We start from the raw sequence: 23,675 nt of genomic DNA on the forward strand, positions 1-23,675 counted from the left end.
AATCACAAGTTGGAAGGTCTGCGACCTATGTGTGCTAGAGTGAGTGAAGAATCAGAATTTACTGACTTGACTGCCTCCTCTGTTGTGATTGGACATGTAAACTAAGAGAAAGGCACAGGAAGCGACGCAAAAGAAGCCCCTTTAAAAGAGAGTTCAGTAAGTTAGATCCACTCTTCTCGTTCGTTTCTTGGACCTGGGACCCTGAGGCCTTGGTGAAACTGTTCTTAAATTTCTCCCTTAGAACTACACGAGGTGAGTGAAGAAGGCTGCCTGCCTTAGCCTCCGGAGGGGCCCTCGACTAGGAGAAGCCCTTGTGACTAAACCCCTTGTTAATTGAGTTTTAGGCTCTCCAGCTGGGCCTCTAGAGCCCTACCAGAGTAAAGCCCAGACTTGAATACAAATCTAGTTCATTAAGTTAGATCTCTTACTCTACCCTCTTCCATCTCTCTACTTCCACTCTCTCCTATATTTTGTAAATAAATTACTAAAATCATTTTAGGAATTGGTATTTATTCAGTTCCTTGGTGACCACACCTTTAAATATTAATATAGCCAATCAAAAAAACCCTTTTCCCTCTTACACAACTGTGACTCCAAGAAGGTCTCAGATGCACAGTGGCCACACTTTAATAAAAGCATCTCGGCAGGAAGGTTAAACCAGGATGAGAGTAACTGATAGGCCTCAAACCCATTGGTGACTTAGGGGGAGAAATCTAACCCAGCTATGTTAAGATTTCCCCAAGTGGAATGGGTAGATGAGAGCAATTTGTTCTAATGGCCATAAAGGTGGCTGAAGCAGGGGCTGTGGAGTTCTTAGAGCTTGGTTAGAAAGAGAAGATACCCATCATGCACTGCATCCTAGGTCATTGCCAGTCATCCTGGCTTCTATCTTGCCACCAGACTTTGATGACTTTGGAAAAGAGAGTGAGGCTTAAAGCTAAATCAAGTGCAAGCCAAAACAGAACCCTGTGATGTCACTAGCTTTTGTAAATGAAGGGTGAACATCAACCCCTCAGTGACACTGGCCTATACTGATGAGAAGTAGGGGTAAATCTATCCTCCATCTCCATAAGTGCTGAAAGCAAACAAATTAATTTTCTAATGTTAACTTCCATTCAGAACTTATTTTCTCAGTGCAGTTGTCTCAATAAGCTATTTGGAGAAAAATAATCTGATTTGGTAAATTTCCACTAATACGTGAGACCTTTTTAAAGGAGAATACTTATCAATCTGATTCAAGTATATATTTGATAGAATTTCAGATCCTATAGCCAAGTGAATTGTTTTAGGAAATGAGGGAAATGCTTTATGTAGGGGTCCTACAGAAAGGTTGGTCCTACAGTTGGTTGGTCTTGCTTGGGAGAAGAAACCTATTTACTTTCCTCTAGACTTCTCTATTCTGATGTGAGCTCATCACCTTTCTTGTATAACTGACCTTCCTTCCAAATACCCTCTCTATGGTGATTGTACCACCATTTTCCCAGTGACTCAGATCAAAGCATTTAGGCCATCTTTTACTTCTTCTGCTTCCTCTACCTTCTCAAACATATAATCAACTGTTATATCCTACTGATACCTCCAGCCTATGTTCTCACCTATTTTACTGTGACTACTTTTCCCACATACCACGAAATCTTCATTCAGGACCTTATTTTCTTTTCTCTGGACCAAAGAAGCAGTCTCCTCTCTTCTGTCCATCTGCTGCTATCAAAGCCATGTACCTGAGGTACAGCTTGATCACACTATTCTGCTAAAAGTCTTAGGGTGACTCTCCACTACCTACTTATTAACTAAATCAAAACTTGCTATTCTGGCATTTAAAGAAATCTTTTTACTTTCTCCTGTCCCCTCCTTTCTCCACTTACTTGCATAAGCCAGTCCTCAAACATAGAAGTTTTTCTGGCTCATCTCCACCTCCTGAAATCTAAGCCACACCACTCAGCACTCTCTGAGATCATGTAGCCTCATTTTCACTCAGAATATTTTAAGCCCTGCCTCTGTATATAACCCCACACTTTCCACTTGTGGCTCTGAGAAGTGTAAGCAAATCCACACTCACACTGCCTTTTGGAATGATGTCTCAGTGGATTGCTTTATTACTCCACTCACCATCTTTGTAACTGCAGATCAAACATAACTCCTTTACACCACTCATTTATATTATTGTTTGCTTCATTATCAAAGCCAAGCTCCTTGAGGATAAAGTCTATCTTGCTTTTGAATTTTTAATTCCAGGACTTAGCACAGTGCGTGGCATGTTGTAAGCGCCTACCAGGTGTTTTTTATTCATCCAGGCTTTGCTTCAAGGCACTGCTTAGACATAGCTTCTTCCATGACACCTTTCCTCATCTACCAGCTAGAAACGTTCTTCATCTCCTTAATTTCTCCTGCCACTATTTGAGCCCTTCTGTAAACTCTTTGAACACACAAACCATGTACTTTTTCCATTTCTGCATCCCTAAAGTCTGCTGCAATGTTTTGTAACAGAAGGCACTTAATAAATGACTTTTTAAATAGAATTAAATTAAAAGGGCGATGATGTAAATGGAATGCATAAACAAGGAAGTCATAAGTTAAGAAATTTATCTGTGCTTCTCAGGACACTTTCCAGAGGACAAAGAGGTTTGCCCTGACTCAGTGACATTAGCATTCTAGTCCTTTAGTGGAGAGGGGTGATGCATCAGCCTATCATGGAAACATCTTAATCCTATCAAACTCCTTCTCCTTTACATGATATTTAGTAAGTAACTTACTGATCTTAATTTCTTTTCACAAATAGCCTTACTCACTGAGAAACAACATGGGATACTGGAATGGGCATGGGTTTAGAGTAAGGTGTGAGCTTAAAAAGCAAGTCATTTAAATATTGTGTCTAATTTTTGTAATCTCTAAAAGAGGGGGGTTAGATCAGATGGTCTCTGAGGTCTCTTTCCCAGATGCTGTAAATCTATGATCCTAAGAGTATGAACCAACTAGCTAACATAAATAGTCTGTTCTGTCTCATAGCTATATCATTCACTGAAAAATTAATAAGTTGACATTCTAGCCTACCAATGAGTTTGATTAGCACGCATCAACTCACTGGAGCAAGCAAAGAGTCAATAAACATTTATTAAGTGTCCACTATATATCAGGGACTGTGCTAAGTTATAAAAAGTGGTAAATGATGGTCTTTATCCTAAAAGCACTCACAGTCTAAGGGGGAGCAGAAAGATGGTAGCTGATCCCATGAATTAGAGGACTTGGGTAAGACTCATGGGATCTAATACGAAATATCAGAATGACCTTGGGGAGGGATAGGTTCTCTAGATTTCAGTTTTCAGTTGTACTAGATTTTTAAAGTCCTTTTGAGTTATAAATTTACAATTCTAAAATCATTCCTGGATGAACTAAGATCAGCCTTCTGACCCTGACTCAAAACTCTGGACAAAGCTGTGGAGCAGAGATGGAAAGGCTGACATACAAGCCAGCTTAGCCAGTAGGAGAAGCCTACCTACTATATTCAGTGACTACTTCCTTTCAAGAAACAACTGAAAATGTGTACAAGTACAGGTTTTTTCATTTGTTTTGTGAATATATCTATTAAGAGAAGAATTCTTTCATGAGTGTATTTTATTTCTAAAATAAATGTAAAATTATTTCAGAAGTTTTTAAGTAACAAGGGAAAATAACTAGAATTGGCAAATATAAAGATAATTGAGGCTATTTTTTAATTTAGTTATATTTCTTCAATATTGTCTTTTATGTTTTTATAAAACTAAGGACCATCTGTAATATTTATAGCACGCATAAATTTTCCTTCATTTCATTTTTTATAAATATAAAATACACTATAAAATATCACAAGAGAACCATATGCTATATTATCCATTACACAAGTATGAACAGGTGAAAGAAAAAGAATTTTTCTATTTTTTGAGTGATCTGTAACCTTGTTTCATGGAGCCTTGGTTGTTATAAATATGAGATTTATTTTCATAACTCTACATGATTTAATTAAATTATATATGCAACATATATGTTTATATACACATATATATGTTTACACACACATATCTGTGCATATATATGTATATCTGTGGTTTTGTGAGTATAGCTAAAGAAGTCAATCAGGAAAAACTCCTAAAAATTTTATAATCTCTCTCACCTCAATTAAAAGGTAATCAAACCAAAAGCCTTTTTGTTGTTGTTGTTTTTCAATTACTAAAATAGACCCCCCCCATAACTGAGAGTCTATTTTCATCTTATTCCCAAGTATGAACAAATAAATTCTAGTCTAGCATATATCAATGAATAATGGAATAAATTTAATATAAAGCAGTCTTGTTTCTTTTCTCCTTTTCTTTTCTGCTCCATTGTAGTGCTGTTTTTGATTTTAAAATATTCACTATTGAGTCATAAAGTACTTGGCATTAAAAAAAGAAATTCTTGGGTCCAAGATGCCTGAAACCAGTCAATAAAGTTAGGAATATACATTAACTCAAAATACATATTTTTTGTTGAAGGGATAAGAAATTTAGATATGTTCAAACCCAGATATCAAGAATAGTTTCGCAAGTATCAAAAACAATAAAAGTATTGTAGCATTTTTACTTAATTTATTTGAGCCCTAGAGCCCAAGTAAGATTAAAAGTTCTATAAAGGTACATTAACTTTTTGTTTGGTATTACCAAGCAGGAAGTAATGAGCTAAAGACCAATGCAGCTTTTTTCTCCTGGAGAAGGGGAGGTGAGATCAACTATTCACATTAAGAATACAAGAAATGGAGTCTAACTTTATGTCTTTTATAAAAACTATAAATATTAAAGGTGCTTATATTTCTTTAAAAAATCTTAAAATTCTTATATTTTTTAAAAAATCAAATAATTAAACTGAAACACTGTAAGAAATACCAAAAATTGGTCACATGAATTCTGGGAAACAATGCTCTTTCAAGGTGACAGGATCTTGAGATCCTAGAATTCTGAGCTGTTAGGTTACTTAGAAATCACTGAATCCAACCCATTTCTTTCACAGATGAAGAAACTTTGTTTCTTCCTGAGAGTTCTCAGACGATAAAATAGAAGAACAGCAGATAAAAGATATTAACAGAGATTCCCACAATCATTAGTGTAAATAGTAACTACCTCATAATTTCTGAAAGGATCAAACAACAAAACATATCATTAATGCTTTGCAAACCTTAATGAACTATATAAATGTGAGCTGCAATTTTTAATACTGGGCCAGTCATTAAGTCAGTAAGTCTTTACCTAGTGTCTACTATGACCTAGGCACTGTGGTGCTCTCTGAGGATACAAAGAAAGCCAGCTAGCAATATAAGGGGGGAGATAACATGTAAATCCCTCTCTCTACAGGTCTGTGTATATTATAAACAAACAAATACAACATGGATAAATAGGAAATGATCTAGAACGGGGATGGGTGGAGATGGATTTTAGTTGGGAGCTGAGGGAAGCCAGGGAAGCCAGGAGGCACAGATAAGGAAGGAGAGTGTTCCAGACATGGAGGACAGTCAGGAAAAATGTGCGTAGCCAAGCTTTGGGTGTCCTGTGCGAGAGACAGCAAGGAGGCCAGTGCCAGAGGGTCAGAGTATGGGAGGGGGTCAAGTATAAGCCTGGAAGCCTGGGGGGGGGGCAGGCAGGGGGATTCTGAAGGGCTGTGAAAGCCAAACACAAGATTTTGTATCGTCTGGAGGTGGGACTTCTGCTTCTGGGAGCTAAGATGGAAGAGTAAGGAAGGGATGCTCTGCATTGCCTGAACCCACCTCCAAACCATCACACATAAAAAACAAAACAAAGCAAAACAAAACAAAAAAACAAAAAGAAATCACTTTGTGGGAGACAACTGAGGCTGCTGCAGGAGGTGTGTGTGAGGTGATGAGGGCCAACCCCAATGACAGAGAGGGCATATGGGAGAGGAGCCAAAGGACCGATCTTGGCCACAAATGGGGTGTACAGGGAGAGACAGGAAAGAGTCCCCAGTGAAGCTAGGCTGTGTGTCTGAAGCACTGGGACGATGGTGTTGCCTTCTACAGTAATTGGGAAGGTGACGTGGGGAGGAGGGCAGGGGTACAGGCTTTGAGAGGATTCACCCTTTTCTCTGATATATTTGGGCAGAAGTCTGATAGATGGCAGGAATTCTGTAAAAATATTAATAGTAATGACTTCTTTGAAGATGAATAGCCATAATTATAATGCATTGGGAGTAAGGCATTCATAATTATGAAATATTTTCTCGGCATTTTATGCACATTAAAAGCTTCCACTATCATTTAAAGCACAAGTTCTTGAACTGTTGTGGATCATGGACCCCTTTGGCAGAGATATTAGACTCTCTCTCAGAAAAAGGTTTAAATGCAAAAAATAAAACACTAAGGATTACTAAGACAAAAATTATATTGAAATAGTTATAAATTTTTTTAAATTTATTGACTGAAGGTCAAGAATCTGTGATTTAAAGGCTCCACAGGAGTCAGAAGATTAAAAGACAAAGAAATATTAACATGGCAGATTTTTGACACCCCAAAACAGACAGGTGACCTTACCTGTTTTATGCCACAGAAATTTGCAAAACATCCTATAATTTCTGACATCACCTGAACTTCATGAGATTTTTTGGCATTCATAAAATCATCTGGCTTTACCTTATTACCTGACAAAAAAGAAGAATAACATTTATGATCCAGACACAAAAGAATCACTTTACTTTGAATTATCAGGTGTTAACAGTTTATAGTTTCACTCACATAACGGTTCTGTTTCACTTGGGTGATTGATCAGTTAATAACTTAGTGGCTATATTTACACATCTGTATCAAATCTGAATTAATAAAACCAGCAATGCAAGAAACACTGACAGTAGTAAGAAAGTCGAAGATTAAGAATATAAAAACAAATGTATGCCTTTTCTATATGATGTTTACAAAAATACTAATTTCCCTTGTACTTTCCCAGAACTGCTATCTATCTCAGAACAGGCAAGGCATAAAGGTTTGCATGAAGAACCAATCCTGGAATACAGCCTGCTGATTGCTGGATGGGTTCCTTTGGATGGATGATAATGTCATTATTTCTGCTTCTATGCTCATTAGCTCAGATTAGATCCCTTCTGAATCATTATCATCTGATGCATGAAAGCAAAAGTATGAATAACATTTCATCCCATTGGGGATAAAATGGATTCTGCCATTGCAATTTCTTTCCTTAAAACTGTTTTTACATTTCTATTACAGTATATATGCCATGTTTACTCCAATTTCTCTACATTTCACTCTAATAATAGTAAATTCAACAATATCATGTTTTTCCACATCTGCTGAAGCTTTTCAAACTGAAACTTGCCTCTCATACTATGAGAAATAAAAGCATGCCAGATTAGTTAAAGTCCTTGGAGATAGAAACCAAAATTATACTTTTCAGGGTAAAACCATATTCAATAATACAGAAAAACACACATACTGCCCCCATACATATAAAGCATACATTTCTAGGTGACGTATCAAATTGGATTGATATTTTAATACTGAAGGAAAAGATAAAAAGCTACTTTCACAAACAAAATTTGGAGCTTTGGTTGATAATAAAATAATGATTCCTCATCTAAAAACTACTAAATTTAATGAATATTGAAGGAACAGTTTATCCTAAAACTAAAGGCACAGAGTATACAGATTAAGTAACCAAAAAAAGAGGATGTTAACCATATCAGCTTAACCTGATGAATATGTAAAATTTAAATATGTAAAGTATGCTTATTTACAATATTACTGGACCTGAAATGGCATCATATTCCTTCTCATTTTTTTTTCCTTTTCTTAGGCAAATTTTTCTAATGTTTTCTTCACTTACCTAGTTTTTAAAACAATCATTCTACTTTATGCATAAGTAAGATATAATTTAAATTGTCTTTCATAGTATTTTTAAAACCATGTCTGGGGGCAGCTGGGTAGCTCAGTGGAGTGAGAGTCAGGCCTAGAGACGGGAGGTCCTAAGTTCAAATCTGGCCTCAGACACTTCCCAGTGTGTGACCCTGGGCAAGTCACTTGACCCCCATTGCCCACCCTTACCACTCTTCCACCTATGAGACAATACACCGAAGTACAAGGGTTTAAAAAAAAAAAAACCATGTCTTAGGAAGTATTAGAATATTCTACCAATTCAATTATCATAATCCAGTGACTGGATTTGGAATCAGAGGAACTTGATCCAAACTATGCTTCTGCTATGTATTTGTAATGGCTTTGGGAAGGCATTTAAGATCTTTGTCTCAGCTTTCACATCCTTGAAATGACTCTTCTTGATTGAATTTCTTTACTGATGACTTATTAAAGAGTACTGCATTAAGTGAAGACAAATTTCATAGTGAATGACTATATTAATCAAAAATTAACGTGATAAGGATTGGATCTATGATTACATTGGTATAGGGAACCCCAGGTGAAGAAGTTCCCTTTACTAATACAAATCAGTAACTTTCAGGCAATTTACATTTTTTAGAGGATATTTTTAGAGCAGAGATGTCAAACTTGGGCAAAACTATTGGGTGCTTCTAAACCAGATTGAAATATAATGGGAAAATGATTACTAAAATAAATAAAAATACAACACCATATAGATGTTGTTAATTGTGTGGCTTTCTAAGTCAATATATAGCCCACGGGGCTAATTTCTCTTTGAATTTAAAACCACTAGTTTAGAGCACAGAAAGTTTAAATGATTGCCCAGGGTAACAAAGACAATGGTTATCAGACTTGGGACTCCAACCCAGATCCTCCAGGTTTTAGAACTAACTAAATTGTCCCTAAACACAACTACAGACTATACATATATTATTATTTTTAAGAGTTAAACTTTCTAAGAGCAAATTATTCTTCTGAATAAAGATAACTGAAAAATTATATTTAATAAGACCTACTTCAGTTTCATTGACTATATTAAAGTCTTTTGACTATGTATATCACAACAAAATGTGGTAAGTTCTCAAAAAGATGGGAGTAGCAGATCATATTATTTGTCTCCTGAGAAATATGTATGTGGACTAAGAAGCAACAGTTATATTCAAACAGAGAGCAAATGATTGGTTTAAGAGTGGAAAAGGAGTTTGACAAGGCTGTATATTGTCACCTTATTTATTTAGTTTATATGTAGAGTACATCATGAGAAGTGCCAGGCTGGACGAATCAAAAGCTGCAATTAAGGTTGCCCAGAGGTTTATCAACAATCTCAGACATGCAAATGCCACTCAGATGGCAGGACGTGAAGAAGAATTAAGAAACCTTTTACTGAGGGTAAAAGAACAGGGTATAAAAGATAGCCTGAAGTGTTACATTAAAAAAAACCCAATAACAATAAACTAAGATGGCAACTGGTCTCATCACTTCCTGGCAAATAGAAAAAGTGGAAGTAGAGTCAATTTTAGTCTTGGCATCACTGCAGAAAGACATTAACTGCAGCCAGGAAATTAAGACACTTGCCCCTTAGAAGGAAAGCTACAGCAAATCTGGACAACATGCTAAAAAGCAAAGACATCACTTTGCCAACAAGTCTGTATAGTTTTTCCAGTAGAGTTGGAATCTGAGGCAAGTATCTCAGAATCAATGTTTTTCAATTGTGGTGCTAGGGAAGACTTTTGAGAGTCCCTAGGACAGCAAGGAGATTAAATCAGTCAATACTTAAGAAATTAATTCAGACTACTTATTGGAAGGACAAATACTAAGCCTGAAGCTTAAAGACTTTGGCCACATAAAGAGAAGACAATAGTCACTGGAAAAGACCCTGATGTTGGGAGAGCTTGAAGACAAAAGGAGAAGGAAATGGCAGAGGATGAGACTGACAGAAAACAATAAACATGCCGTTGGCAGTCTTCAGGAGATAGTGGAGGATAGAAGGGCCCAGAATACTGATGGGACCAAAAAAAATCAGACACAATGAAATGAGTAAATAACAACAACAAAATAAAATATGATGTGAGAAATATATTTATGATCTGATAGCAAAGAGATGAGGGCCTGGAATCAGGAAGATCTGAGTTCAAATGCTACCTCATACCCTTACTATTTGGGTAAATCATTTATACTCTCGGCCTGAGTTTCCTCATCTATAAAATGAGGATAATAACAGTAGCTACTTCATAGGGTTATCATAAAGATTAAATTAAACAATATGTAAAGACATTTGTAAATTTTAAAGTGATATAGAAATGTTAGATATTATTATTTAATATTTCCAGTATTCTCAATTAGATTTTTTTTAAACCCCTACTTTCTGTCTTTGTCACAACTCTAAGACAGAAGAGCAAGGGATTGGCAAATGGAGTTAAGTGACTTGTTCAGGGTCACACAGCTGAGACATGTCCGAGGTCAGATTTGAATACAGGTTCTTGCAATTTCTGACTTGGTGCTCTATCTACTGTGCTACCTAGCTGTGCCCCAATTACATTTTAATCTGATTCTTATTGCATGCAGGAGTGTAACAGCTGCATGGCCTACCACATGTTTGACACCTCTGTTTTCTATGTAACATAGCTCAGAAAATAAAATCACATTTAATGAATTTGAACCCAAACCATCAAGTCACTGATTTCAAAGCCTTGTCAAAGAGAAGACCATGAAACTGATGAAATACTTAAAGACTCATATACATTTACATTCTAACGAACAAAGCAATGGTTAAAACAAAAAAACACCCCCAAAAGCCAACAATCAAAAACAGAACGAAATCTGAAATTTACACGAAGGAAAGAAAATATGATGTCATGAGTCTCACAGGGATGTGGAAACGTGGCAACAAAAGGGGATCCTTTTGCTCCCGTAAAAATGACTGTTGGTGAGTATATGCAAAACCAGCCAAACATAACAGTGACCTAAGTATCTAATATTTGTATTTCTGCCAAAGGAAAGTGACAGAACTCTGAAAGTGCAGACAGGTGTCTGTCCCAGAGGTGAAGATAAATGCTTTTGTCCCCTTAAGGTTAAAGAGGGAGGAAGGACGGGAGGGACTGAAGGAGGGAGAAAAGGAAGGAGGAAGAGAAAGAGACAGAGGGACAGAGAGAAGGGAAGAGAAGTGACGGATCCAATGACTACGTGTAAACTTGATCTGTTTCAAGAGTTTGGAGGAGAGGAGAATGTCATGAGGAAGAGAGAGGGATGAAGACCAGAGAGCAAAGCGCAGCTAAGGAACAGATAAAACTCTGACCAAAGAGAGGGAAACTGTGCACTCTGGAGGAGAACATTTACCCTGAGGAGGGAATTCCAGTTAACTCATATTGCTCAAAATTGGGTTCTGAGCAGCAGCTTCCCACATCACCTCCTTTCCTACCTACAAAGTGAAGTGAGCACTAATGCGAGTCATGAATTTATCAAGTGCTCTCCTTTTTGGCAGAATTAGTATTCTAGCAGATGTCCGTTACGTTGAAATCCCCGATTACTACTACATCAAACCTCTGTGCCAAGCTTGTGATGTCTCCTTCCTTTTTCTGTCCAGGTGGCCTGTGGGATAGTCCTGCCCCGGCACTGCTTCCAGCCCCTGCCCCCGTGATGCCTCCACCAAATTCTCTCCATGACGCATCTTCCATCTGGTTTCTAGATTTCCTCACATAAGTACATATCCTTAATATACAATGCTCCTCCACCTTTCCTTTTATCTATCTTATTGCTCTTAAAAAGGCTTCTGTAGAAATATTCCGGGCACGGATCCCATCCCAGAAGGTCTCTGTGACTCCTACGGGGGCAAACTTGCCTGCTTGGGGATCTCCAGCTCACCTTCTTTATTTTCCATACTTCTTTACTCGTACATAGATGTCTGAGGCCAGACTCAAAATGAAGAATCGAGGCAAATATGTTTCTGCTGGCCCTTGTTAGTTCTTCCATCCCTGGTAAGATCCTATATTTCAAGCCATGATGCAAGAATACAAATCTCTTTCTCAGACATCCGCTTCTTCTTTGCTTTTTTAAAAAACCTTACCTTCGACCTAAGAGTCAATTCTGTGTATTGATTCCAAGGCAGAAGAGCTGGGCAGGGAGGGTTAAATGACTTGCCCAGGGTCACACATAGCTAGGGGGTGTTTGAGGCCAGACTTGATCCCAGGACCTCCTTTCTCTAAGCCTGGCTCTCAACTGACTTGGGTCACTTCGCTGCCCCCAGACACCAGTTTCTTAACTTTCTTCCCCAACCTGACTCTCCTGTGAATCACCTACCCTCCATCAATCTCCTCAAACACAGATGAACCTATAATTTTGTCAGTCCATTAGTTCACCTCAACAATAGAAATCGCCACCTCTGTACCTGCCTGTCTCGTATGACTCTTGTCCATGATCTCCCCAAAGCTGACTGCAGGAGACCAGTCTAATCGGCTGAAGGCTGCCCTCTCTTTCTCCCATCAGTGGCTGGGCCCAAAAAGAGACCCTAAAAACATTCTCCTGAGGTCTTCGGTTCCTCCTGCAGGACATGAGTCCTGGCTGTGTCTCCGAGGCTGCTCTTTCTGGTACCGTTTATCCCCATCCCCCAGATAGATACCTGGGCAGGGAAGAGAGGAGATGTCTCTACTGTGTATGGCAGCCTGTCCAACAGGCATCTCAGCACTCTCAATAAGGAGCCAACAACCCTGGTAACCTGACCAAGTGGATGGCTGGTGTAGGGGAGAGGACTGGACCTGACCTAAGGAAGACCTGACTTCAAATCTGACCAGGCATCAGCGAGGTGATCCTGGGCAAGTCATTTACCTCTCTCAGCCTCAGGATCCTCCAGATGGGGATAATAATAGCATCTACCTCACCAGGATGTGACAATCAACTGAAATAGCGTTTTTAAGGTCCTTTGTAAACCTTAAATTAAAGCACTATCTAGAGCCTAGCTATCAGTTTGTCACTACCACTATTACAGGACAGTTACTACTGCTACCCCCACTGAGGCTACTACAACGGCTGCCCCTACTCTGACCATTGCTACTACCACTGCTACTGCTTTCTCCAGATAAGTGCTCTCCTGGTGATGCCTGTGGATTCAGGTCATCCTTCCTTGGTGCCCAGTAAAGATTCTTCTTCCTTAGGGAAAAGCTTTCTACCAGGAGCTTAGTTCACCACTGAATTGTGGTCCTTCTTCCTTTCATTCTTATTTTCTTCTTGACACACTTTTCCCATTCTTGAAAAAAAGTGACTCCATGGAATGGTGGTTTATCTTTAATAATAATTAGCATTTATATAGTGTTTTAAGGTTGCAAAATCTCTTTATATATATAAAATCTCATTTGATTTTCATAATCTTAAGATGCTATTATTATCCCAGTTCTGGCAATGGGGAGACTGAGACTGAGGAAGCTAAAGTAACCAAGCCTAGGATCAGGCGGGTCACTGGCATCTGAGGAAGGATCTAAACTCAGGCTTTCTTGACTCTAAGGCCAACATTCTACCCAGTGAAGACACCCTGCAGGTGCATACCAACAGGTATAAAAGGACAAAGAAGGAAATTACTAGAAGTAGACATGGTGCTCCAAACTTGGCCACATCTGCCTTTGCTCTCTGGTTTCCAAGATATCTTGCCCTTCCTATAATCAGAAGCAATAGAGGAAGGACTTTTAATCTGCCATGGACAGTTCATGTTCCGGGAAGCCTCTTCTGGTGGACCCCTTCTCAGACTAATGTTTTGTTTTGTTTTGTTTTGTTTTTAAAGTAACTGAAGAAAATGTTAAATTTCAGTTGGAGGTTAGTGATAAAAAAGATGGCTCAGGGTTTCCAGGGTCATACACATGGGGAGGTGAAGACAGTTTAGAGGTCTATAAATGAGAGTTTCTTTCCTAGGCGGGAGTCAAGTAAGGAAGACATCAATCTATTGGCTAGGAATAAGAACTGTTTCTTCGAGACACATGACATCCTTGAGTTTATGTTGAAGCAAAGATGTGAGAAAAATACATCTAAGTTTAGAGAAGCCATTTACCTCTTCATCTAAGAAATGAAAAATAATTCAAACCTACCAGGTCTTTGATGTTGATTTCCATTAAGTGTTATAAGCAATTGTTCCAAAGATGTGCATACTCCAAAATATGGCAGAGAATAATATTTAGCTGCTAAAGCAAAGGCCTCCACATTTACCAGCTTCTGAGAATTCTCACAGAATATGTTGGGAAAATCAATAATACCTGCAGAGAAGGAGAAGGAAGTTAGAGATTAATGAGTAATTGCCTTGCTCTAATAATATGAGATTAAAGAAACATGAGTGAAAAATTAATAGATCAAAATATAAAAGTTTGATTCACAGAACAAATAAGGATTTGGAATCCTTATTTCACTGTAAAAATAAAACCAAACAGTCCTACTCTTCTTTATTATTCAGACTTTTTGGTTATTTCATAGCTCAATACCAGAGACAATTAGATATTTTAACCCCAAATTATAGTTTGGCTTTCTCTTTTCTTTCACTGGTTTCAGGGGACTAAAATGGTTTAATATTTGGCTAAGGAGAAATGTGGTCATTAAATTTATGAACTGTCCTGGCTGACCTACAACTGTGAATTTATAGGATTAAAAAAAAGTACAACTGTACACCACTAAACCCTGTCCACACCATATTTAGAACAATGTTATCACCCTCACTGGTACAGATGTTACTGTAAGGCATTTTCTCTCTCATTTAATTCTTATAGACTATTTGTGGGTTTCCCCCCCTTTAAAAAAAATGCCTAGTCAATCTGAGTGCCAAAGAGGACACTTCATGTGATAAAGCTGTCATTGCAAAGAAGAACACAGGCAATTTCCATGGTCATTTTAACTAGAATCCCACAAATCCAATACAGCAATAGTTAATAGAGTTTCCAAATGCGTGTTTACTTAAGTGTGAGAAGGCTGACGGAAGTGCTTTCTGTTTGCTTTCCTGATCTAATTCTACTCAGGCCAAGTTATTACTTTGCAAGGATGAAAAAGGATCCCCCATTATTCCTATTGCAAACTGAATCAAAAATATTGTTTTTACAAAACGTATATAAATATATAAAACATATGTAAAATATGTTTATGTCCATTCTTTTGGCAGATACTTTTTTTTGTGACAAACAACAATGGATAGCCAAATGCTTCACCTAAAAAATAAGGGATGATCTATTGACCAATTGGACTCTTTTGGTAGTACTGTACTAGAAGAGATCTGTATAATTTACACTCAATTATTCAACAGTATTAACAGCTGGCATTTATAGAATGCTTTAAGAGATTTATAAAGTTCTTTATTGGTACATTTTCTCATTTTCTCCTCAGATCAACCTTGGGAGGTAGGAGCAACTAAGGCAGACAGAAGGTGAGTTACTCATGGTTTCACAGGTGGTTGGAGGTGAGATTTATACTAAAAATCTCCTGACTCCAAGTGCTTTGCTCTATCCATGCTGAGGTATCAATAGTAATATGAGTTTCTAGAATATATAAGAGTACGAAGTATGGCAAAAGCCATTTTGCTAGAAATGTTACTTCTTTATATGGACAGGGAGGAAAGACAGACAGATGAAGAGAGAAGAGGGGAAAAGAGAGAAGAGGCTCCTCTTCTTTCTTCTCCTCCTCTCTTTTCTTCTTCTTCCTCTTCCTTTTTCATCTCATTCATTAGCAATCTCTTCCACAAAATGAATAATATTGAAAAATGTTTTGAAAAATTGCACATGAAAAATCCATATGAGATTGTTTACATCTCAGGGAGGGATGGGAGAGAGAGTGGGAAGGAGGGGGAGAATTTGGAACTCCCAATTTTTAAGATGAATATTAAAAATTTTTTTACATGTAATTGGTAGAAAATAAAATATTATGTTTAAAAAGGGCTTAGGCTAAAAAGTCACCATCAAATTAGGAGTGGGGCACTGAGGTCTTAAGTCAGGAGTTGATAAGGCTTTAAAGATATAAAGAACATTTGGAAATTACTTGTATAGAAAAAAAAAATTCAAGGTGGTAGCCAAGGATGATTACAGAAATCTAAATATAACCTTTCTTAACAAAATAAGGTGTTTATATTGAAAAAACTGCAAATCTTAATAGGAATCTACTTTTTCCTATATTAACTCTTAAAAAAAAAGACAACACCATATGTCTATTTTTTTTTTAAGTTTGAGACAAAGGCTAGTGCCAAGTGGAACAGTCTATCTCAGACAATTCTGCTAACTGGCTACATATGTGTGGGGCATCACCACTTACTCGTGAGGGGCATTGAAGATACCTCTGCAAAAGACAAATATGGAGCATTTACACTGCTTTTTCACTAATGGTTTTATTCCTCTCCTTGATATGTGCAGAGCCAAGTTTCTCTCTCAGAGGTTAACATTTAAATTAACTTATGCCAGGTTTGTCCTGGTGACTGCACATTCTGTCTCCCAAATGGCCTATATACTTTCGTGTACAATCTAGCCCAAGATGTTAAATTGTACCTTCTTGGCAATGAGTTTTTCTCCATTTTTCTCATGTATCTCAGGGCTCTTTGTTGTTGCAAACGAGATTTCAGATACTTTAAATTAATCCCTGTGCTGCTGGGAGCCCAAGAAGAGCATTGTGTAGAAGAAAAAGGCCAGGTAGTAGGTTCCAATCCCATCTCTGCCACTTACTACCTCCCTAAAAGGAACAAATTAGTCTAGATTATCTCTTAAGTCATTCCAGCACTAGATCAATCATCCTATACAATCTATTAATAAGCTCCGAATTACAGCAAATTAGCAGGTGCTCTAATCAGTCAGTCAGTTATCAAGCATTTATTATTCACTCGGCATCTTCTTGGTTCTGTACAAAATGCTGGGGATAGAAGGAAAGGTAAAACCAGTTGCTGCCCTCATGGAACTTACTAATGAGCTTACAAGGAGTTTTCTAATGGGGGAGACAACCTGTGAACCATCAAGTTCATACCAGCCTCCAACAGGAGATGAGATCTGAGGCAAGCCCTAACTTAGTTTCTCTAGCTAAAAGGCTGAGGTGAGGTAAAGCATCCCAGCACGGGGACAGCCAGTGTAAAGGCACAGACAGCAAGTGGGTTGTCACATGTAAGAAAAAACAAGTAAGCCAGAGTAACCTGACTGCAGACAGGTAGAGGGAGTATAAGAAGGCTGGACAGGCAAGAAGGAGTCTTTGGATTCTGGAGCCAATTCACAACTATATGCAAAAGAGAAAAAATGAGAGACACGGCAAGTGCAGGTTTCTGGCATGGCTGGTATCCTATGAGGCATTTCACTGGTCTTTCTTGGTCATTTTACCTTTTTTTTAAGAGCTCCCTGTGCATTTGTTGGATATTTTCATTATTTGCCTTAAATAGTCAAGTATTGTGGGGCAATTATGCCCCCAAAGTACAGTGCAAGTCCTTTGGGCTCTAAGTGATGTCAAGGTCCCAGCAACAACATTCACAATACCATCTGACACAGAATAAATGCAAGATTCAGGTTAAAAAATGTTTTCATTCATTAATCCATTGCTGGTGTAGTTGTGAATTAATCCAACCATTCTGGAGGGTAATTTGGAACTATGCCCAAAGAGCTTTAAAAGAGCTTGCCTGCCTTTTGATCCAGCCATACCACTGCTGGGTTTATATACCAAAGAGATCATAAGGAAAAATACATGCACAAAAAATTTATAGCTGCACTCTTTGTGGTGGCAAAAAATTGGAAAATGAGGGTATGTCCTTCAATTGGGGAATGTCTGAACAAATTGTGGTATCTATAGGTGATGGAATACTACTTTACTGAAAGGAATAATGAACTGGAGGAATTCCTTGTGAACTGGAACGAACTCCAGGAATTGATGCAGAGTGAAAGGAGCAGATAAGGAGAGCATTGTACACAGAGACTGATATACCGTGGTACAATGGACTTCTCTGCTAGCAGGAATGCAATGATCCAGGACAATTCTGAGGGATTTATGAGGAAGAACACTATCAACAACCAGAGAAAGAACTGTGGGAACAGAAACACAGAAGAAAAACAACTACTTGATCACAAGTCGATGAGGATATGACTGGGGATGAAGAAAGACTCTAAATCATCGATTCCCAAAGTAGGCTCTACCACCCCCTGGTGGGTGCTGCAGCGATCCGGAGGAGCAGTGATAGCCACAGGTGCATTTATCTTTCCTATTAATTGCTATTAAAATTTTTTAAAAATTAATTTCCAGGGGGCTAAGTGATATTTTTTTCTGGAAAGGGGGGGTAGGCCAAAAAACTTTGGGAACCACTGCTCTAAATGATCACTCTAGTGCAAATATCAATAATATGGAAATAGGTCTTGATCAATGACACATGTAAAACCCAGTGAAACTGCTCGTTGGCTACAGGAGGGGAGTGGGAGGAGCGGAGGAAAAGAACATGAATCATATAACCATGGAAAATATTCTAAATTAAATAAATGAATGAATTTTAGAAAGTTTTCATTTTAAGAATTTTATTTGCTGCATAATTTTTATGGTACTGTGGATTTCATGTGCTATTAAAAAGTGAATATTATCTGAAATCAAAATCTGGTTTTTTTTATTGAGATGTTAGCACAAAAGTTTACAAAATTCTAGGAATTATTGGTGAGAAAAAAGTTTTGCATGCTATGGATTTTATTTTGTATACTGCACTTTATTTCATGGTTACTGTATTGGGAAAAGTGCATATTATCAAAATTAATATTTTGTTGTAAAGAAACATGTGCAGAAAAAGTGTATTTTCAAAATCTTTATTGAAGGACTATAGTTTTGGGTAGTCATGAAAACCTAATACCCCATTTTCAATAGGTTCAATGTATTTGCATTTTTTACTTTCATTTTGTTTTCTAGGAAGATTATTGCAGTGAAAGTTGAGAATCGATTGTATTTATATACATATATATTTACGTATATACATGTGCAAGGTCCATTAGTTTTTTGTTCCAAATTCTTTTCTTTTCTTCCAAACCTCTCTCTCCTCTCCACTACCTGAGATGATAAGCAATCTGACAGAAATTTTACATGTTATGCTTTGGTTTTTAAGCAAAAATCATGCATGCCTTGTGAAGGGAAAAGTATCAAAGATGTAAGTTTGTTTAAGTAATAGTATAACAATATGAATGTTTACTGTTTTGAGGAGAGAGAAAGACTAGTTCACAAGTTTGTACATTTTTGTAAAATGCTCCAAGATGTATACTACTCTTAGTTTAGCATCAAATGCAAAAGACATTTAAATTATATAAATTCTATGGTGAATTATTTAAGACATTTTGAGTAGCACATTGAGTTCTTTGGACATCATACAGGCTAGATGTACTAATGCAGCCAAAAGTAATAAAAACCACATAGAAATGTTTAGGCATGATATAGCAGGGACAACTCAGCAAGCTATTAAGTAAAAGGCTCAGGTTTAAGGGCTGTCTCAGCATCCCCAGGTTCCAGGGCAGCAATTTCGTAGAGTGTGATAGAGACAGAGTATTAAATCTCTAAGTGCTGAGGGACTACTATACTAGTCAATCAAGGGACAAGGTTGCCAGCAGAAAGAAATGTGATGTTTCTGTTGGATGGATGAAGGTTCCAATCAATATAACTGTTCTAGCAGTCTAGTCACTCTTTTATACTGAAATTATTAGCAAAAATTTCAACCCAATGTGAGCTAAAAGTCATGTTTTATTTAGTTTCTAATTGTGATTGTCCTGGCAATGTGACAAAAGGTTCCTCTAATTACAATTATTTTAGAAAAATGATTGAGGGATTCAGTCGTACAAGACAGATCTTTTCTTTTTAACAATCATCACTTTATAATTAAAAAAATAAACTGGTCAATTTCTGTAAGATAACGTCCGTTGAGTGATACTATTTAGCAGAATGTAAACTCTCTGATGGGTCTTTTCTAAGTTTGGAAATGTAGGAACAACAGACTTATTATAATTTCCATGTTTTATGGTATGTCAGTCTGGGGCTGTTACTGTCTACCATCACTGATGCTATGTGTAATAGTGAGAGGTGTCAAAGAAGCCTCCCTTTTGACAGCAGTTTTAAACTTTTAATATCCTGAAGGAGGATGTTTAAATATATATATATATATCTGAAGGAGAGAGCCCCTGGGAACCGCCCTCCCTATTTACTCTCTCACTAGTTGGGTGCACTTATAGATTATTATGGCTTCAAATAGAAATCCTTATGCTATTCCACTCCAGTTCAGTCAGTTTAAAATTATCCAAATTTCATGTTGTGAAGGACATATATTTCTTTCATGCTTAGTGATGGTTAAAATCAACTGTATTAAAATTGTTCATTTTGTTGACATCTCCAGTGGAAAGTACCAAGAAAAAGCAGAAGGGTCACTGGATATGGAGTCTAAAGAATAGTTCAAGTCCAGGCTTGACCACAGAGGAGTTATATATAACACTAGTAAAGAAACAAGTTCTGCGAGCCATTGGTTTCATCACCTTTAAAATGATAATAGTCACAATCGCACAACATTATTCATAGAGTTCTTGTAAGAAAGATGTTTTAGAACTCCAAAGCATGCTAGGTGGAAGGCATTGTACTAAAAATTACTCATTCCTTCAATCACATTCCAGAGTTAATGTCACTGCTGGCTTTCTTACTGTTAGATTTTTGTCTAACAATTAATGAGCTGATGCAGGTCTTAAGCATTGACAAAATGGACAGGCTTCCTGTAAATGAAGCCACTCAAGGTATGCCACAGGCAACAAGAACTCCATCTCATGACCATCTTCATTGCGCTGTTTTGCAGTGCTCACACTGAGCATAAGCAAAGATCACATACATGGAAGATGACTGCCAACTTAAATGCCAATAATGGTAGCAGAAAATCAAGTACAGAAATTCCATGAAGACCTTGATATGATCCTCCAAGTTAAGGCTGCATTTACTTTAACACTAGATACTACAATGTTGAGGTAGGTACAGGAAAGAAGAGTGAAAATTAATATAGAAAATTGTGAAAAAGAGATTAAAGAAGTCAGAAGCACCTACGTTAAAAATAACCTCAAACTTATAATGTTTTCTTTAAGAAAACAGAAGGAAAGCATTGATCATGGGATGTCTTAAATAGCATGGCAAAATTGTATGTTTACAAAAACTTGCTATCAATGAGAACAAAGACAAAAAACCAATAATAAATAGAAAGAATAAAGATAAGAAGATGACTGTAACAGTGATTTCACTCCAACTTGTCTGAACTCTTCCCAACTGATGATGAAATGCAACAGAATGCAATATAAATGATCAGATATAGTCACACTGGTAGCTATTGATTTTACTTAATTTGCTAAGAAATGCTTAAATGTCTTAACCATTACAACAGAGATTTTAATTTTTTTTTTTAACTTTGGGGGGGAGGACATTAAGGGGAAAATGACTGGTATAAAAAGTATAAAAATAAAAGACACCCATCATATTTCTAAACCAGTTCTTAATTCCAAAAAAACTGAAAACAAAACTTGTGGGCAGGGAGATAGATGAAATAAAAGACATTAAGTCTGATAATCACCATTTATTAGAGAATTCAATGAAAGCCAAAGAGTCACAAACCAAAGAAGTAAAAAAATCCAGAAATTGCCTTCATAAATATTTAAGTGCTTGAAAAGGAGTGATACAAGACATGTAAGAGCAAATAAGATTTAGAGTACAAGTTCATTTACAAAACACTGTATATGAGGGTGGCATGAAGTTATAAATAGCATTCCCTCCCAAAACAATAGTAGTAAGGGAGAAAACTGACTTGTAGAGAACTCCAGTAATTGAGATCTAAGTAAATCACTGATTCTTTTTGATAATTGCAAATATAATTGAAAGGGCAAAAAATAAGCATGAAATGGAACAGTTTTTGTATAGTCACCACATGTGAATTTGACATCTTTCAGGTGAGATTAGGAAGAGAGGCTGGCTGGTCAGGACTGAACATGAAGAAGAAACTCTAGTGGGAAGTGACTCTATGACACACACAAGTGGTCATAAAAACATTCAGGGACTTATTTGCAAAATATCTTGGGGAGAAAATTATACAAGAATGGAAAAGATAAGTAAAGGTATTTTTATTTCTCTCTCATCCAAAAGGCAAACATAAAAGGTAGTGGCGACTATTGTATTACATTATTTTCTCAATTCTATAAAATTCTTGTGCAAGTGAAATATAAATGAAAAACTTTAGCCTAAAAAAATTAAGGTAATCAGAATAAGAAAAATTTTCAACTGGGAAAAATTTGCATTAAATATTTGATAAGGGTCAATTCAAGATTTATAGCATGCTAACACAAACACGTAAGACTATAAATGAAAGGATATAAAAAAATATGACCTACTAACTACATGGAAGACGGCTCAAAATAAGCTATAACAAGAGAAATGCAAATCAAAACAAATTTTAACTTTTACTTCACTGACAGAAAACTGGCAAAGAACAAAATAGGGAAATAGTCAATGTTAGGGGGAGTACTTTAGGCACACTAATATATTATGGATAAAATTGTGAATAGGTCCAAGAATTCTAAAATACAACTGTGATTATGAAAAAAAGTGACTAAAATAGTCATATGTTTTGACTCAAAAAAATCTCTGCTGTTGGGTATATGTCCAAGAGATATTGAAAACAGATAAGCCCCATATGCACCAAAATAGTTACTGTTACCCTTTTTGTGGTAACAAAGAACTGGATCCAAAATAAATGCTTATCAATTGATGCATAGGGAAATAGCTAAAGAAATGTTTGTATCCAAATTTAATGGAATATTACTGTACCTTAAAAATTGCAAATATGGAAAAATTTTTTTATATTTTTTAACCCTAATATCTTTTTTATATATATCCTTCTATATTAATATTAATTTTTTTTATTTGTTATAGGGATAGGCAATGGGGGTTAAGTGACTTGCCCAGGGTCACACAGCTGGGAAGTGTCTGAGGCTGGATTTGAACCTAGGGCCTCCTGTCTCTAGGCCTGGCTCTCAATCCACTGAGCCATCCAGCTGCCCCCCCTTTTTTTTAAACCCCTACCTTCCGTCTTGGAGTCAATTCTGTGTATTGGCTTCAAAGCAGAAGAGTGGTAAGGGTAGGCAATGGGGGTCAAGTGACTTGCCCAGGGTCACACAGCTGGGAAGTGGCTGAGGCCAGATTTGAACCTAGGACCTCCCATCTCTAGGTCTGGCTCTCAATCCACTGAGCTACCCAGCTGCCCCCTCAAATATGGAAAATTTTGAGAAGCATGGAAAGATATATGAACTAATACACAGTGAAGTAAGAGACACAGGAAAATAATATGTATAATAACTAAAACAATGCAAGTGAAGAGAACAATAAAAAAGAACTATGCCAAAAGAAATTCAATATTGTAAAGTTATGATGGCTACACTTGGCCAAGGTAAAGGTAAAAAAAGGAACTTCCATGTGCTAAGAAGGAGGTTGCAAGAGAGCAGAGAACCTAGTCACTGTTCTAGGTCAAGATGAATGCTAGTACTTTTACCTACAGAAGAGTAGGAGCCCTTCCTGGGTAAAGATGTGAGCATAGAACAGAAGAACCCTGACCATTCAACTCCCCAGATCATACTACCTTAGAAGCACCGAAAAATTTGCAGACTCCCAGAACTAACTCAGAAAACAAAAAACTTAAAGCTTAAAACAATGCCCTGCCCAACCCCACGTATGCAGAACCCACTTTTAACAAAAAGCTCACAGTGAATAAAAAGATTGGGAAAATGAGCAAACAAAAAAGCTACTATGGTGGCAATAAAGACAAAGA

General features: G+C 37.1%; 1 protein-coding gene across 1 annotated transcript in view; it reads right to left on the reverse strand.

The window, feature by feature from the left end:
* The window catches only part of METTL25 (methyltransferase like 25), a 169,247-nt gene that overhangs the window by 128,277 nt on the left and 17,295 nt on the right, over positions 1-23,675 (reverse strand). The window contains exons 2-3 of the mRNA XM_044677743.1: positions 13,969-14,133; positions 6,548-6,654 (exon numbers count right to left, since the gene is read on the reverse strand). Of these exons, the coding sequence (XP_044533678.1) occupies positions 6,548-6,654; positions 13,969-14,133 (272 nt within the window). The remainder of the gene's footprint in view (positions 1-6,547; positions 6,655-13,968; positions 14,134-23,675) is intronic.

This window comes from Gracilinanus agilis, chromosome 5 (assembly GCF_016433145.1).
Source record: "Gracilinanus agilis isolate LMUSP501 chromosome 5, AgileGrace, whole genome shotgun sequence".
Taxonomy (NCBI): Eukaryota; Metazoa; Chordata; class Mammalia; order Didelphimorphia; family Didelphidae; genus Gracilinanus; species Gracilinanus agilis.